The sequence below is a fragment of the Coturnix japonica genome, chromosome 1 (assembly GCF_054131305.1).
Source record: "Coturnix japonica strain WE chromosome 1, WE-NBRP24, whole genome shotgun sequence".
Taxonomy (NCBI): Eukaryota; Metazoa; Chordata; class Aves; order Galliformes; family Phasianidae; genus Coturnix; species Coturnix japonica.
In genome coordinates, this window is record NC_140663.1 from 122,528,437 (window position 1) to 122,546,154 (window position 17,718).

Genomic DNA, 17,718 nt, shown 5'->3' on the forward strand with positions numbered 1-17,718 from the left:
CAAGACTAGTGTGCTATTAACACCGTCTCAACTGAAACCAAGACAAAAAGCGTGCACAGAAGCATTACTATACATAGAACTAATCTATTTCACTGTTTATTGACAACTATAAAGATATTTTTAAAATTACACATTTACAAGACCTTGCATGCTATTGCCTCATTTATCCCAGAAAACTAAAAACAAAAACACCCCCAAAACATCCCCAAAACAAACAGCTAGCTAGCCAACAGGATCATCATTTAAAAACTATTTGACCAGCCAGAACTCATTATTTCTTGAATTTTAGTAAAAGTCTTTATTAATTAACAGAAGTGTTCATTCAAACTTGCTGACAACCCAAACCTTGGCAAGTCTCCATCTACAATAAAATCCAAGCACAGCATAGGTGAACTTAATATAATACTGCATCAACCAATGAGAATGGGCACACTCAGGTAAACATAAATGGTATAAGTAATCTTCGTATGAAGTTATTTCTTTTTATACATACTAGCCACTCGCTGTAAGATCATAGTGAAATTTGAATGTAAAACAATGAAGAATTATGACTAGTGTTTCTTACCAAGTGTGATGATTCATAAACAAAATAAACAAGGTTTAAACTTCAGCATTAAACAGCAACAAGAAACTGACAACTTAACTAAAATAAACATCTGAGTACAATAGAGGACCAAGGCCACCCATTACTTACTGTGTAAACATTAGAAATACTTTAAATGCATAAGTTAAGAACTGATTATAAAATTATCTCTATTTTCATCTACTGTGCTAAACTAATACAGTTTTCATATGGTAATGCATTACTGCATAGACACTTAAAAATACCTTTGTGACAATGCTGTAAAGAAAATCTATATTCTCTGAAACTCAATGTCAATACAGTTCCTAATATACATAATAAATATCCTCTTTCCCTTCTAATATTATGCCACTACTTCCTAATTCCCCAGCAATACCTTTAAGTAATTAAACAAGTATTAGTGAAGCAAGTTTAATCACTTGAATAATAAAAACAATGAAGTGGCAACATATAACACAAGCAATGCAAAAAATAAAATTAACTACTATGGAGAAAAAGCAGTGATTTTACTGAAATAAGGTTCAGATTATCAGTTAAAAATAATTTAAAGCTGTATGCTCGAACACATTACAAGTCAATACCATGTTTGTTTCAATTCCTCCACAAGAATTAGAAGAAGCATTTGCAAGATAAGCTTTCTGGATAGTTAACTTACATTCAAAGTCCAAAACAAAAATTTCCCAAGAGAGTTAACTAATGAGAGGCATTTCTACCTGATCTTTCTTTTCAAGGTAGCAAAGTACCATTTTTCAGCCAAAGACTTCACCAAAACAAATAAACACAATTCACACTAAGTAGGTTTCAGATACATACTACAAGGTTCCACTATTTTTATATAAACCAGATAGACTCCCAAAAATCATGTTTTCAACTGCAGCACTCCTAATAATTTAAGATGTCTTCCAAAACGTAGACTGTTTAGTGGCAAATCCTTAACTGTGTAAAGCTACAGCCTACACATCAGCTGTCTCTTAAAAGTTATGTTACACAATTATATTACTCTCTAAAGCTGTAGACAAAACTCAGAAAAATACAACAGCCTGAAAACAGAGCTCACCTAACAGGAAAATAAAACTCCCAACCATAAACAAACCTTTTGCAAAAAAAACAACCTAAGCTTAAGCAATGCTGGTCCTTATATGAGTCCAGAGTGGCTCCACCCTAGGTCCATCCCTTCTGGACACATGGGGAGCACAGGTGCAAACAATTTGCTTGTGCTCCCTAGGCCAGACACACCCCTTCACCAGGTGCTCAATCAACAGTTCAAGCCCTGACCTAACAGTTCTCCTACAGCCAATAAGTTTTAAGTACACAGACACCTCTAGCAGTGTCATTACTTGTATAAGGTAGCTATGGCCTATAATTTTGTAACAGCAGTTGAGTGTACATCTTTGTATTTTACTTACATTAAGTCCCTTGTGCTAGCTTCCAACCAAAATGAAGTTGCTGTTTTGTAAATTGAAGCGCTCTAGTTCAATATCACATGAGAGCAAGTTTCATTTAAAATTCAGCCTTGTGTGTTTGTGCAGTTTAAATTAAAAAAAGCAATCCCTGCCTTTATAAAAAAAAAATGCTGCGTTGTGCAGGATTACTACCTGTAAACACTATTATTCCACTGCATTAATCACAACAAAAGTAACTAATACTAAAAAGCCATTTCAACCAGTTCAGAACTGTGCTGGTTTTGAAACAGTGGCTTCTGTCTACAGGTTTTAAAAAACATTGGAGCAGAGCTTCAAGCTGCACCACAGAATTGTTTTAGTCTCAAACTCTGCCAAACGTTGTATGACATTTCCTCATTTATGGACTGAAAAAAGAAAATACTCTTGATAAACCAAGATATAGTTCTATACATACAAAGACATCACTGATGTCATAAAGTTCATATTTCCAGTGAAAGACTAAGCAAACCTGATAGCTCTCATCAAGTTTACTACTACTGCATAAAGTACCCACTGTTTATTTCATTTTCAACAGTCATTCTGAGTGAAGGGCAGTATGTTGGTGTAGAGGGTGGGTGTTGATAAAACCATTTGCGTCATTTGTAGATAGACTGCTGAAGTCAGCCACTGAAACAGCCATTTTGGCAGTTGTAATATGATGTGTGTGGTTCTCAAAGTCCACACCAAGGTTATTTACAGAGACATCATTTATGAAAGGTTCTGGAACAGCAATTCCCATTTTCAGTCTCTTTGCAGATCTTTCTGTCTCCTCACTGCACATATTCATTGGATTTAGCTCTGAATGATAAAAGCCAGTCTCAAATAAATTAAAACAATCACTTTCACCATTGCTAGGCAAGTTGAGCAATTCTTCTGTTCCAACAGGCACATGATTAACTGCTGATCGGGGTAAGCTGTCCATAGGAGAAAAGGTATCATCCAGGCAGTTCACATCTGAAGTGTGGCAGACTGCATTTACGCTATTTGTCAATACTGTAAAAAACAGATGAACACAAATATAAATCAAATAGTTTATGCAGTCACAACAGAAAGATATTCTCCCTTGATTTACCTGTCAACTCATTGGCAGTGATAGAGTTCAGAATGCTTAGCTGTTGATCAGGGATGGTTTCTGTTCGACTATTAGATGTCAAGGCTGAAGAATGCACTGCTCCACCGAGGGCTTCTGCTTCATCTACCAAATGATCCATGTAATCCCTAAAAGAATATTACACCCATAATGGGTTATTTACCATTAAATCAAGGCCTAAAATGATTTAATTTCAGTTGTCATAGCCACTGCAGCATTACACTGCAATGATATGAGGGAAAAATAAATAAATAAAAATCTTCTACATTTAGGGTTTGCAAGAGAAAACATTCTGAGAACATTTTACTTACGTAACTCCTGGATGGTGGTTATATCTCTTTTTTCCAAATCTTGTTTGCTGAGCAAAGTAATCATAACGTTCTGACTTTTTCCACATGTAATAGAAAGCCACACACTCAGCAACTGTTCTGGTTCTTACCTAAAAGAAGACAAAATTAGTGTAACGGGTTATGTTTTGGCATCTCCCCAATTCCTATATCCCTGCAATACTGTTACCTTCACTACTCCAGTAATCTGGAACAAACCAATTAAATGAAGAGATTTTAAAGAGCTCTACAGTTTCAAATAACTGTTACATGTGTTCTACAGTGTTGTGCTGATTTTATTTTATTTTTTTAAATAAATTTAAACCATATTTATATCTGAAACATTTAAGTTCATCACATATATAACTTTTTTTTTTTTTTTTTTTAAACTGTAAAACAGACTCTTAGAATGGAAAAAGCTCAACAGATCAGCAACTTATGAGAAAAGACTTGAGGTACTTAATCCTTTTGGAAAAGTCAGAAACTGCTGAGGCTTTTACAACAGATATACACAACAGTAAGTGTTTAAACAAAAGAATAAAATTGTCATCTTCAAGGTATTTAGGACTCAAAAGACTCATTTTGATCTATGTTAACTGTTAATCTCTTCCCTCCAAACAGCCATTGCAATGCAAAGTCAGATTCTTAGAGAAAATGTTATTTCTACCTATATTTTTATAAAATAAATCCATTTTAAGATGCAGAAACATTTCATATCATCAGCTCACAGTTCCTCCCTCCACAAAGTGCCTCTAAGCAACAGATACAAAGCTCTGGGGGGTAGAAAAAAGAGAGGATGTGGGTAATGGTTCAGACCCAGGAACAGACAACTACATTAAGCTGTTCCAATCAAGGACCAAAGTCAGAACCAGTTCCATTGAAAAAAAGTGAACAGTGTTAGTAATCAGGGACTCCTCACTAAGAGGTACTGAGGCACCCATTTTGCCACCCAGATAATATCTCTGGAGAGGTTTGCTGCTTGATGGATGTATTCAGAATATCAAGAAGAGGCTACTGGATCTGACAAAACCAGAGAATGACTGTCTGCTCCTACTCTTTCAAGCTGGGGCAGAGGAGGCTGAAACAAAGGAATTACAAAATACTAAGAGACTTAAGGTTCCTTGGAAGAATACTGAAGGGATCGGGAGTACAAGTAGTATTCACCTAGATCCTCCCAGCCATTGACTGGGTGTCATGGTTTTGTAATTTTTTAATTTTGCTATCAGTATTCCACATCATAACATCATGTCAAGTATGGATACTTCTATTGAATGTGCAGTCCACAGAAGAAGACTACATATCCCAGAGAACAACAGGGGTAATAATAAGTCACGGGACCAGGACGCTATATAATCTCGTTCCCAGGCTGGAGTGCCCTCCTTCTTCTCTCGAACTTCTCGGAGAGTGGGAAGCATTCCAGCCGTGTCGCCTAAAGTTCACAGTAGGCCTCTCGGTTTTCGGGGACTCTCTCTCTCTCTGTTTCGTTCGATTTGTTAGCCTCGATTATATTATATTGTGTTATCTTGTATTTCGATATCATATTTAGTAAAATAAGTTTTTCCTCCTTAGATTGTCACTGTTTTATCCCACTCCCCTTTTCCCTCTCCTTTCCGGGCCCCGGGGGGGGCCCACGGGGTGGCTTCCCCTGTCACGGGCATAGGTAAATCTAAGTAACCCGTGACAACTGGGTCTTGGGTAGAGGAAGGAAAAACGGATCAGTTGAATGAATAGATGGTGTAACACTCAGGGTTTTGGGTACTAATACCTTGAGTGCACCTTTGAGAGATCAGAAATATTGATGTTGGATGGTATGCAACTGACAAGAAGGATCAAGAATGTTCTGGGCAGAAAGCTTGCTAGATACATTACTAGAAATTGAAACTAGATTTGATGGAGGAAGAGAATGGACTTGTAAGAGACAGAGAAGGATGGAGGAAGGCTATCTTTTTAGAAAGCAGCAGAAAAAAATAATCGATTTTTCCAAGAGGAATTTGGGAAGACTCCTTGAAGAAGATAATGCAGACAACAGACAAGCTGAAGTACCTCTACACTAATGCATACCATATGAGAAATAAGCAGAACATGGAAACCGTGGTGCAATTAGAAAACTATAACCTAGTCGGTACTAGGTCCCATCTTGTTTAATATCTTTATTCATGACCAAGATGAGGAGATTGAGTGTACCCTCAGTAAGTTTGCAGATGACACCAAATTGGGAAGTAGTGTCGATCTACCTGAGGGTAGGGAGGCCCTTCAGAGGGATCTAGATAGGCTGGATTGCTGGGCTGAGGTGAATGGGAAGAGGTTCAAAAAGGCCAAGTGCTGGGTCCTGCACTTTGGCCACAATAACCCCATGCAGTGATATAGGCTTGGGGCAGAGCGGCTGTGTTGGGGTACTAAGTTGTCTTTGTAAGGATTTATGAGTGCATACATTAGTTCTGAGTAGATGGAGTGTTCTAGAATAGCTGAGTTTGGCCTGTAGGTTAAGAGTTAGTGGGCGGGGGTTTAGGTAGGTGTGTGTACAGGTTCTCTCGCATGCATCGGGTTTTGCGTAGCGGGTGTACGCGTCTGGGAGGGATTTAGGATGGTATATAAGGAGTGTGACGCAGCAATAAATTGAGAGAAGACATCATGGCATCCATGTTTGTGTCTGTCCCCCGGACAGTCGAGGTCCCGGGATAAGTCAGGTTAATTGGCGGATATGTCAGCAGCTGGATGACTGTGAAGAGGAAAGGGACCTGGGGTGTTGGTTGATGCTCGTCTGAACATGAGCTGACAGTGTGCCCAGGTGGCCAAGAGGGCCAACGGCATCCTGGCCTGTATTAAAAATAGTGTGACCAGCAGTAGCAGAGAGGCAATTATCCCTCTGTACTCAGCACTGGTGAGGCCACATCTCGAGTACTGTGTTCAGTTTTGGGCTCCTCACTACAAGAAAGACATCGAGGCCCTGGAACATGTCTGGAGAAGGGCAACAAAACTTGTGAGGGGTCTGGAGCACAAGTCTTACAGGAGTGGCTCAGGGAGCTGGGATTTTTTAGCCTGGAGAAGAAGAGGCTCAGGGGAGACCTCATTACACTTTACAACTTCCTGAAGGGAGGTTGTGATGAGGAGGGACGTGGCCTCTTCTGCCAGGCAACAAACAGGACCCCGAAGAAATGGCCTCAAGTTGTACCAGAAGAGGTTTAGATTAGAGATAAGAAAGAACTTGTTCTCTCAGAGAGTGGTCAGGCACTGGAATGGCCTGCCCAGGGAGGTGGTGGAGTCACCGTCCCTGGCAGTGTTCAAGAGTGTCATGGTTTTGTAATTTTTGCTATTGGTATTCCACATCATGACATAATGTGGAGCACAAAGAAAAAGAACTACCTGTCCCGGAGGACCTCATGATCAAAGAGAAAAATACGTTACAGAAGTGACGCTCGTTGTCTCTCTCACTGCCTGGCAGCAGGTGTAGGTGTTCTTCCAAGCTGTGTGCCTTCAGTTTCAAAGTAGTCTTCTCGGTCTTCGGAAACCTCTCTCTCTCTTATTTTACTTGATATATTAGCTTCAGTTTCAATTAGATTGTATTATATTGTGTTATCTTGCACTCTGATATCATAGTTAGTAAAATAAGTTTTCTTTCTTAGATTGTTGCTGCTGCTCTGTTTGTTTCCATGAGCCCAGCTCTAATCTCCCTACCCGTTTCCCTTTTCCCTTCCCATTTTTTGGGGGCAGGGGGCCCACGATCCTACTGCCCCTGGTCCTGGCCATAGATTGATCTAGATAACTCCATGACAGTTTTTGGTGGAGAATGTGGGCAGTACCATAAGATTTATACAAAGTTAGTTAGTGGGGAAGAAAGAAAAAAAGAGGATAACTTTAAGCCAGAGATTGCAAAAGCATTGCTACTTCGACCTTCATAGATTAGACTATAGTCTGGGCAATCTGCCAAACTGTACAGAGTGTCTTCTGGTTTTTTGGTTTTTTTTTTTTTTTTTTTTTTTTTATTTCCCTTTTCAACAGCTATCCACTCTTTATTCTATCGTTCAGAATACTTGGAAATGTTTGCCCCGGGGGTGGAAACACAGCCCAACCATTTGAAATGGGTTGATCCAAACTGCACTGGAACAGGGAGGTGCTCCTGAGAACATGCAGTACATTGATGACATCGTTGTGTGGGCGATACAGCAGAGGAAGTTTTCATGAAAGGAGAGCAAATAATCCAAATTGTTTTGTGAGCTGGTTTTGCAATTAAGTGAAGCAAAGTGAAAGGACCTGCTCAGGAGATTCAGTTCCTAGGTATAAAGTGGCAAGATGGGTGTTGTCACATCCTAGAAGATGTGATTGACAAAATCACTGCTATGTCTCCACCCACTAACAAGAAAGAGACAAAGTCTTTTCTGGTCATAGAGTGCTTTTGGAGGATGCCTGTTCCAAACTATATCCTCATTGTAAGCCCTCTTTATTAGGTGACACGGAATAAGAATGATTTTACATGTGTGCCCCGGTGGCACAAGTGGTAGGAATGCCGCGTTGCAACACTGGAGGCCCTGGGTTCGAATCCCCCCTGTGGCACAAGTGGTAGAAGTGCCGCTCTGCTACACAGGAGGCTCGAATCCCAGGGGGTTGGACTCGATGATCTCTAAGGTCCCTTCCAACCCGCACGAGACTATGATACTATGATACTATGATACTATGATACTATGATACTATGATACTATGATACTATGATACATGGGGCCCTGCAAGAGGCCATGCTTTAGCACTATTGCCTCAAAGTTTGCTGTGGATGTACAAGTCCAAGCAAGTCCTGGACAAGGGTTGAGAAATCCTTTGTCTGAGGGACACAGATGGACAAGGTCAGGGGCAAGGAGAGTGAGAGTGAGAAAGCAATAGAAAGAGAGAGAGAGTGAGAGAGAGAGAAAGCCAGAGAGAGAGAGAGAGAGATAAGCTGCAGATGAATGGTGGTGAAGTGGTCTTTTGTGTGGGCTTATCTCAAGGAAGATGGCCATCTCAAGGGGGTGCTGCACATGACTTACCCAAGCACCCAGGAATGTCATGTAGGCAGGAAAAAGGAAGATAAAAGAGGGATCAGCAACAATGAAGTTAGGTTTTCCGACATCAGATTCCTCACGACCTGACACCTGCATGCTGAAGAAGACGCCTGCATGCTGAAGAACAAGATAGGTATCAAGCTTCAGATCCCTTGCTGCTGTTCTGCTGCTGCCAACGAACTCTCCTGGGCCTGCTGCGTGAGACCTTGCTGCTTCCTCCACCACCTGCTCTGTGCTGCACCGGCTTGCTGCTTGTGGCCAGCCACTCTGCTGCTGCTCCCTTCTGCTGATGCTCTCCTCTGCGATTTTGCCTTGGACCAACAGAACAACATGTGATGGGACACTGCTGCATCCAGGTAGTGACTATCCCTGCTTTACGCAATTCTTGCTTTCTTCCTACCTTTCCTATCGACCTCTTTCCCCTCCCCATCACCCTAATTCTCAGTAGTCGCCGCTCTCCCTTCCCAATCTTCTCGGTTGATTGCTATTTGTAATAAACTGGTCGGACCAACATTTGAACAGTTGTTTCTAAATCTCACACCGGGTATAATATATCAGAGAACCTTGCCTCCCTCCTATAAATTGGAGCAAGACAGGCCCTGAGCAGCAGTAGGCTTTTGAACAGATTAAACAGCAGATAGCCCATGCCGTGGCCCTGGGGCCGGTATGAATGGGACAGGATGTAAAGAACATCCTCTACACTGATGCTGGAGAGAAAGGACCCACCTGGAGTTTGTTGCAAAGAGCCTCAGGAAAGACCCGAGTTGGGCCCCTGTGATTTTCGAGTCAAGCATACAAGGGGTCCGAAGAGTGCTGCACTCCAGCTGAGAAGGAGATCTCAAATCTTGCTTCTGAAGTAGCCGGTACTGAAACGAAGCACCTTCTGGTGCAGCGTTTGAGGCACGGACTCAGATGTGAACAATCCAAATCGTTTATTACAAGTTCTCACATCCCTTATATACCTTCACAAGTTTTTGTTTTCTAGCTTTCCCATCCGCCCTTACAACTTTCCCAAACACCTTTACATGTCAACAAAGCTTTCTACAAACACTTTTCAACTGTCCATGCAGGCACATATCCAATCAGAGCTGTGAGTCCCTTCTTCTCCTTCCGGAGGTGTCCTTGGTTCTCATGCTGTTTATCTTGCTCCACAGCTGCTGCTCTGATCAGCTTTTCTTGTATTCCCACATTCTGGCACCTCGACTGCAATTGCTAAACGGGATGTTTAAAGGAGAAGTTCCCTCCACCCATCATGTTACTGATGCCATCTGGAGCAAGTGGATTGTGCTGATTACACAACAAGCTCGGATGGGGAACCTCAGCCATCCAGAAATTTTAGAGGTGATCATGGATTGGCCTGAAGGTAAAAAGTTTGTAACATCACCAGGAGAAGAGGTGTCACGTGCTAAAGAGAAATATGCCCTGTTCATTGATGGATCATGTCGTATTGTGAAGAAGCATCGCAGATGAAAAGATGCTGTGTGGAGCCCCACATGACAGGTTGCAGAGGCCACTGAAGGAGAAGGAGAATCAAGCCAATTTGCAGAGGTAAAGGCTGTCCAGCTGGCCTTAGGTGTTGCTGAACGGGAGAGGTGGCCTGCGCCTTATCTTTATATGCCTTATGGGGATGGTTACAGCAGTAGGAACAAAATAACTGGCAGTGGAGGGGTAAACCTATTTGGGCTGTTGAACTGTGGAAAGACATGGCTGCCTGAATAAAGAATTTGGTTCTAAAAGTGCGTCATGTAGATGCTCACGTGCCCAAGAGTCGGGGTACTGAGAAACAAGAAAAAAAACACCAGGTAGGTCAAGCTGCCAGAATTGAGCTGGCTCAAGTAGAGTTGGACGGGCAGAACAAGGGTGAATTATTTCTAGGTCGATGGGCCCATGAGACCTCAGGCCATCAAGAAAAGAGGCGCGACATATAAGTGGGCTAGAGACCGAGGGGTGGACTTAACTATGGACGCTATTGCGCAGATTATTCATGACTGTGACACATATGCCATAATTAAACAAGCCAAGAGGATGAAACCTCTCTGGGAGAAAGGCGATAGCAAAAGTATAAATATGGGGAGGCATGGCAAGTTGATTATATCTTGCTTCCGGAAGAGAGAGCTCAGAAGTGTTTATGGGTGCAAGATCTGGCCTGTGACTGTTACAGTGTGCTTTAAATAATAGTAGCAGTAGTCATGCTAAGGCTCGTAGTTAGGCCTAGTCTGTGTTTCTCACGTATCTAGGAATGCAAGTTGTGTTTCTTATGAACCCGAGCACAGATCTAAGTAATAAATCTTGCTTAGGAACAAAGCACAATGTATGTTAAAAATCAGGTTTAGATTTATGGTGTGATGGTATAGCGGTTAAGCGTTTTAGAGAAAATGAATAGTAAACAGAAAGGGGGCCTCTAACAGGAACATCCAGTATCGTCACAAATTGAAGGAGGAGAAGAATGTACAGCACATTTCCTTAGGTCTTTGTGGGATAGTCTTACCTAATTGTAACCAAGGAAACATGACAAAAGAGGACGAAGCAATCCTGAAGAAAATGTATATAAACCTTGTGATTTCTTTATAGTTTGGGGCTCTGACTTTGGACGCTAGTCCTCAGGCTCCCGGGGCCTCAATAAAGCACCGCATAAAACGACTCAGGTTGTTTTGTGTTCCTTAACTACGGGTAACAGTTTTCTGGCAACCCAGATGGGACTCCGGAGGTGACTGGGGCGGCTCGTGACCTGATCAACTCCACGCCGGCACCGAGTGATTTTCGGGGAGTCATCGGATCGTGCCCGACCCCAGCGCCTGACGGACAACCGTAAGGGTAAGCCCGAAAGGTGCTTTATATTTCGGTATTGGTGCCTGCCTATAAGACGAGGCGGCGATCCTCGCAAGGTTGGGCTAAGACGTCTTTGGTTGGGAAGCCTAGGCGCCGGCCGTTAGACGCAGCGAAAGCTGCGCAGGACTGGCACTGGCCCCTCGCAGCGACGAGAAGCGGCCAGTTTTGGTATTGGTTTGGTACTGGTATTGGTATATTTATATGTGTTTATATGTGTATGTGTGCTTGATAATTGTGTGAGTGACCAGGCACGAAGTGTTGTTATACCTTATAGTCTATAGTCTATAATTTGTAAAAGGTGGTAAAATATGCCTTTTAAGAATCTTAAAGCCATGATACAATCTAATGGTAATATACCGGGTAACACCCCGCTGGGATGTTTGCTAAAAAGATGGAAAAGCGAAGGGTTTTATCAGGATATGAGTAAGGAAAAGATGATTGAATATTGTAATCACTGGTGGCCAGAATATGAACGGGAGGGTCCTGCTTGGCCTTTGAATGGTACAATTGATCACGCAATAATTACTCCCTTAATGCATTTCTTGCGGGATAACAATAAGTGGGATGAAGTACCGTATCTAGATTTGTTTTATTATCTGAGTCACAAGCTAGAATGGCAGAAAGAATGTGGGATTATGATATTAAAATCTGAGGAGTCGGGATGTTCTGCCTGCAAAGACAGACCGGCTTGCACTAAGTGTTTGATTGCTACATCTCAACCAGAGGAAGATTTTTCCCTGTTAATATCCCCTAGCATGCCTCCTGTTTCTCTATACCCTCGGGAAAAAGATGATATTTAGGGGGACGAGAGTGTGGGAGATGAGGAGCTAGAGGTAATAGGGAATCCCGTAAAACCTGAAGCTTCGGTGACTTTGCGGCCTCAAACTCCCTCTCCTCCCTCTCCCGGTACCTCATGAAATGTACGGAAAACACCGTTCGCAGCCCGAACACGGCAGGGGAGGAAAAATTATGGGGAACCCCAGCTAATTGCTCCATTAAGGAAAGCAATGGGACCCCTAGGGGGGAAAGTACTGATAAAAGTACCTTTCTCTCCTGGAGATCTTGTGATTTGGAAACAATCTGCAGGGAGTTATAGGGAGAATCCAGAAAGGGTGGCTCGAGTGGTAAAAATGATAATTAAAACACAAAATCCGGATTGGAATGATATGCAAGTTTTATTAGATACCATAATGTATTCTACTGAAAAAGAAATGGTTTTACGAGCCACAAAGGAGCGGGCCAGGGAAGTGTTGAGGACGCAAATGATAGGAGGGACAATAAATAATTTAGTACCGAACGATGATCCAGGGTGGGATCCCAATACTTCGGGAGGGTTAAGAGCAATCAAGGAGTATCAAGAATTATTATTGGAAGGCATCAGGACAGGAATGCCAAAAACATTGAATTGGTCTAAGCTATATTCAGTACGACAGGACAAAAACGAATCCCCCTCTGCGTTTCTAGAAAGACTTAAGGAGACAGACAGGAAATATACGAATCTGGAGGTAGAAAATGAATCTGGCAAGTTACAGATAGCACTAATCTTTATGGGACTATCACAGGATGATATAAGGAAAAAGTTACAGAAGTTGGAAGGGGAAGATACTAGAAACTTAGACAAGATGTTGGAGGTAGCATGGAGGGTATATAATAACAGAGAAAAAGAATCAGCTAGAAAACAGCAGGCGAATATTCTTGCGGTAATGCAGCAGGTTGGAGGTTCAAGAGGACGGGGAAGAGGTGGTTTTGGGCGCGGTAGGGGTATTGGTCGGGGAGGATATCGAGGTCTGGGACATCAGCAAGATAGATTAGGTCCTAACCAATGTGCATTCTGCCGTCAGATAGGGCATTGGAAAAATGAGTGCCCAGTAAGGAATGGGGTGGGCGGATCTGGGATAGGTAGAAGTAATCCTAGCCGTTATCCTATGAATCCGGAAGATGGCGCCCAAGCACTAGTTTTAGGAGAATATCAGAATCAAAGCTGACTAGAATGGGATTTAAAGATTAGGATACCAGTAGCTGGGGATGAACAGGAGTTTATAGTAGATACAGGGGCAACTTATTCAGTTTTGAATAAAGGGTTAGGACCAATTAGCAGCAAAACAATTCAGGTAGTGGGAGCTACAGGACAATTGGAAGAGAGACCCTTTTTGCAGCCTCTAAGTTTAAAATTCGGGGGGAAAGAATTGGATCATCAATTTTTATATATGCCTAACTGTCCCAACCCTCTGTTGGGAAGGGATCTTTTATCCGCCTTGAATGTGAAAATTTTATTCGAGGAAGGAAGGGTAAAATTGGAAATCCCTGGGGAGAATATTGCTAAAATATTTGCAGTCAAAGAAGTGGAACCCACTCCGATACCTAGGGAAATAGAGCAAGCAGTGGTTCCCTGGGTATGGGACACTAGAACTCCTGGAAGATCAAAAGCAGCACAACCAGTGGTTGTGGAATTAAAAGATAATGCTCAACCAGTCAGGGTAAAACAATACCCTATCAAATTAGAAGCAAAAAAAGGAATTGCCCCATTAATAGCCGAGTTCTTGACCTTTGGAATATTGCAGGAATGTGAATCAGAGTTTAACACCCCCATTTTTCCAGTAAGGAAACCTAATGGTAAGTACAGGTTAGTGCAGGACTTACGGGCAATTAACAACATCGTTAAGGATATATTTCCAGTTGTCGCAAACCCCTACACCCTGTTAACATCTGTGTCGGAAAAATTTAAATGGTTCACAGTAATTGATTTAAAATATGCCTTCTTCTGCATCCCCTTGGCATTTCAAAGTAGGAAACTTTTTGCTTTCGAGTGGGAAAGCCCAGAAACCGGACGAAAGAGACAACTAACATGGACAAGGCTTCCGCAGGGATTCAAAAACAGCCCTACCATATTTGGAAATCAGTTAGCAAAAGAACTGGAAGAATGGAAGACAACAGAGGTAAGGGACTCTCCTTTTTCATATACAATCTTGCAATATGTAGACGATGTGTTGATAGCCACCGAAGAAAAAGAAGTTTGTTTAAGATTAACCATTGCTCTACTGAACATGCTGGGCCAAGCTGGCTATCGGGTATCAAAGGAAAAGGCACAACTGATCCGGGAAAAAGTGATATATCTGGGTTGTGAAATTAGCCAAGGCCAGAGACTATTAGGAACAAATCGGGTGGAAGCAAATTGTGCTATTCCCCTTCCACGAAATCATCAGGAACTAAGGTCCTTTTTAGGAATGGTGGGCTGGTGTCGGCTCTGGATCCTGAATTTTGGACTAATAGCTCGACCTCCGTATGAAGCTTTGAAAGAGCCACAATTAAAGTGGGATCGACAAAGAAAAGAGGCTTTTGAGACCCTTAAACAAGCCTTAAAGCAGGCTCCTGCTTTGGGGCTACCAGATTTAAACAAAGACTTTCAATTATACGTGAATGAAAGACAGAAGCTGGCTTTGGGGGTGCTGTCCCAGCGAATCGGATCTTGGAAACGTCCGGTGGGATATTTTTCAAAACAATTAGATACTGTCAGCAGTGGGTGGCCAGCATACTTAAGAGCTGTTAGTGCAACTGTACTGCTCATTCAGGAGGCCAGAAAACTGACCCTAGGAAAAAGGATGGAGGTATTTGTACCTCATATGGTCTTGGCAGTCTTAGAACAAAAGGGGGGTCATTGGCTGTCTTCTAGTAGGATGCTGCAATACCAGGCAATACTAAGGGAACAAGATGATATAGATCTGAAAGTAACTAACCATGTGAATCCAGCAGAATTTCTCCGCAGTGAGCAAGAAGAAGGAGAACTAGTCCATGACTGTATGGAAATAATTGAGCAGGTATACGCCAGTCGGATTGATTTGAAGGACACTCCAATAGGAGATCCTGACTGGGAACTGTTCACAGATGGATCCAGCTATGTGGAAAATGGGACCAGGTATGCGGGATATGCGGTAGTTACAGCTACCACAGTGGTGGAAGCAAAGGCCCTGACCCCTGGGATGTCTGCACAGAGAGCAGAAATTGTGGGACTCATGCGAGCCCTAATACTAAGCACAGGAAAAAGGGTGAATATCTGGACTGATTCTAAATATGCCTTTGGAGTAATCCATGTGCACGGAGCATTATGGAAAGAACGAGGACTGTTAACCTCGCAAGGGGCTACGATTAAATACAGGACGGAAATTTTGGCTCTTTTGGATGCGGTACATAAACCAGAAAAGGTGGCGGTGATGCATGTAAAAGGACATCAAAAAGAAGAGGGAAAGATCTATCAGGGGAGTCGGTTGGCGGATATAACAGCCAAGGGTGTAGCCAAAGAAGTATGGATTCAGATGGCACTAATACCAACTAAGGTAGGACCAGCCACTCCCTACATGCACACGGATCCCAAATACTCCCCTGATGATGAAAAATTAGCATCACTCCTGAAGGCCCAGAAGAATGCAGTTGGGTGGTACGTAACAGCCCTAGGGCAGGTAGTTATCCCTGCCAGAATAATGAAAGCAGTACTTAAGACTGAACATAACAAATGCCATTGGGGAGCAGAGGCACTGGTGAAATTTTTAAAGAAAGAAATAATTTCCAACCAAATGTTAACATTGGCTAAACGGGTAAATGCGACATGCCCAGCATGTCTGAAGAATAATCCGATAGTTAGGAAACAAATCCAGTTGGGACATTTGCAGGTAGGGGCAGAACCAGGGGATTATTGGCAGATAGATTTTTCTGAATTACCAAAAATCACAACATTTCAAATATATAGTGGTATATGTGTGTACATTTTCGGGTTGGCCGGAAGCATTCCCATGTAGAACAAATCAAGCAAAGGAGGTAGCAAAAACATTACTCAAGGAGATAATTCCTAGATTCGGTGTACCACTAGGAATGTCGTCTGATAGGGGACCCCATTTTATCACAAAAATAGTACAGGAACTTGCAAAATCACTGGGAATATCTTGGGACTTGCATACCCCCTGGAGGCCTCAATCTAGTGGACAGGTAGAAAGAATGAATCAGACATTAAAGAATCAAATCAAAAAGATCTGTCAGGAAGCTAAAATACAGTGGCCACAGGCCTTGCCACTAGCATTACTGAGAATTATGATAAAGCCAAGAGAGATATTAGGGGTGAGTCCGTACGAACGACCTTATCATGCTGCAACATTGAAAGGGAATATGCATGTTCAAGGTGATCAAATAATATTTGATTATGTTATGTCACTAAACAGGATCCTCACAGCACTGAGAGGGGCTTTGCAGTGGAATCGACCCCTCCCCCTGGAGAATCCAGTCCACAACATACAACCAGGGGACCGAGTTTACATAAAGAACTGGTTCACAGACTCTTTAAAGGAAACATGGGACGGCCCTTACCAAGTGATTCTAACTACCTTCACGGCGGTAAAAGTTGCAGGAATCGACAAGTATTCACTACACCAGAATCAAGAAAGTCCCTACCGAATGGGAATCTCAGTTGATTTCCCCGACACGAGTGGTCTTCCGCGCAAAACCGGAATACTGATTATATTATTGATAAAATTAACCTGTTCTTACTGCTTTATAGTTGTCTCTACTCCAGAGCCAATCATCACCGTTATGAAGACAATGAATATAAATTTGACCTGCATCATTGCTAACAACCAGAAAGCCGAAACCAGAGAGACACAAGTGGTATGGAAATTAGGAACAAAGGATCCACAGGTACAATTTGTTACAGTTTGGGATAAGGATGCACAGAGAGGGAACACTGTTCTAATGTTGAGACAGGTTACACAGAAGGAAATGGGAGTATACACGTGCATAGTGAAGATAGGAGCCAGCTTCGGCTACAAACAAATCAGATTAATAATTTTGCCGGAGCAACGGGAAAATAAGATACGAAGTCGTCATAGGAATAGGAGAGAGACTGATTTGAAAAGAATGCTTGAACAGAATAGAGAGCGGGAGAATTTGATATTAGCATTAGTTAGGGATTTCGGATTGGCACGAAACATTTCAAAAATTACGGCGTGTCTACCATTCCCACAGGCAGCAGGAGAACCCATACCATGGGGAATAATACCGATTACAGATATTCCTAAAGTCAATGAGAAAACCACTGAAATTTGTAATACAGTACCGAAACCTTATGATGAATTGCAACAGGTCTGTAAATCCATAAAGTTTATGACAGAACAACAATGTACGAAGGAATCTGGTTACTTTGGGTGGACCCAGAACAACCAGAAATGCATAGTAACAGGGACGCCCCCTTGGCTTTGTACAAAAGTGAATATAAAACTAAAAAGGCAAAAATATGAAATAGAATGTCAAAATATTACTCAGACTTTATGGAAAGATTGGGAGACAATACGGGGACCTAGCCTGTTGGAACATTATAGTTATATAGAACAAGTTAATTGGTGTATACAGTGGACAGGGATGAATAATAAAACGCACG

The 17,718-nt window shown here is 42.1% G+C and overlaps 1 protein-coding gene across 8 annotated transcripts in view; it reads right to left on the reverse strand.

Annotated features, from left to right (window-relative positions):
* Positions 1-271: 271 nt before the first annotated feature.
* The window catches only part of LOC146762673 (mesoderm induction early response protein 3-like), a 219,881-nt gene continuing 202,434 nt past the window's right edge, over positions 272-17,718 (reverse strand). For all 8 annotated transcript variants that reach the window (XM_085533740.1, XM_085533733.1, XM_085533757.1 and 5 more), the window contains 3 exons: positions 3,427-3,554; positions 3,098-3,243; positions 272-3,018 (listed from right to left, as the gene is read on the reverse strand). In XM_085533740.1, the coding sequence (XP_085389866.1) occupies positions 2,561-3,018; positions 3,098-3,243; positions 3,427-3,554 (732 nt within the window). In that variant the 3' untranslated portion in view covers positions 272-2,560. The remainder of the gene's footprint in view (positions 3,019-3,097; positions 3,244-3,426; positions 3,555-17,718) is intronic.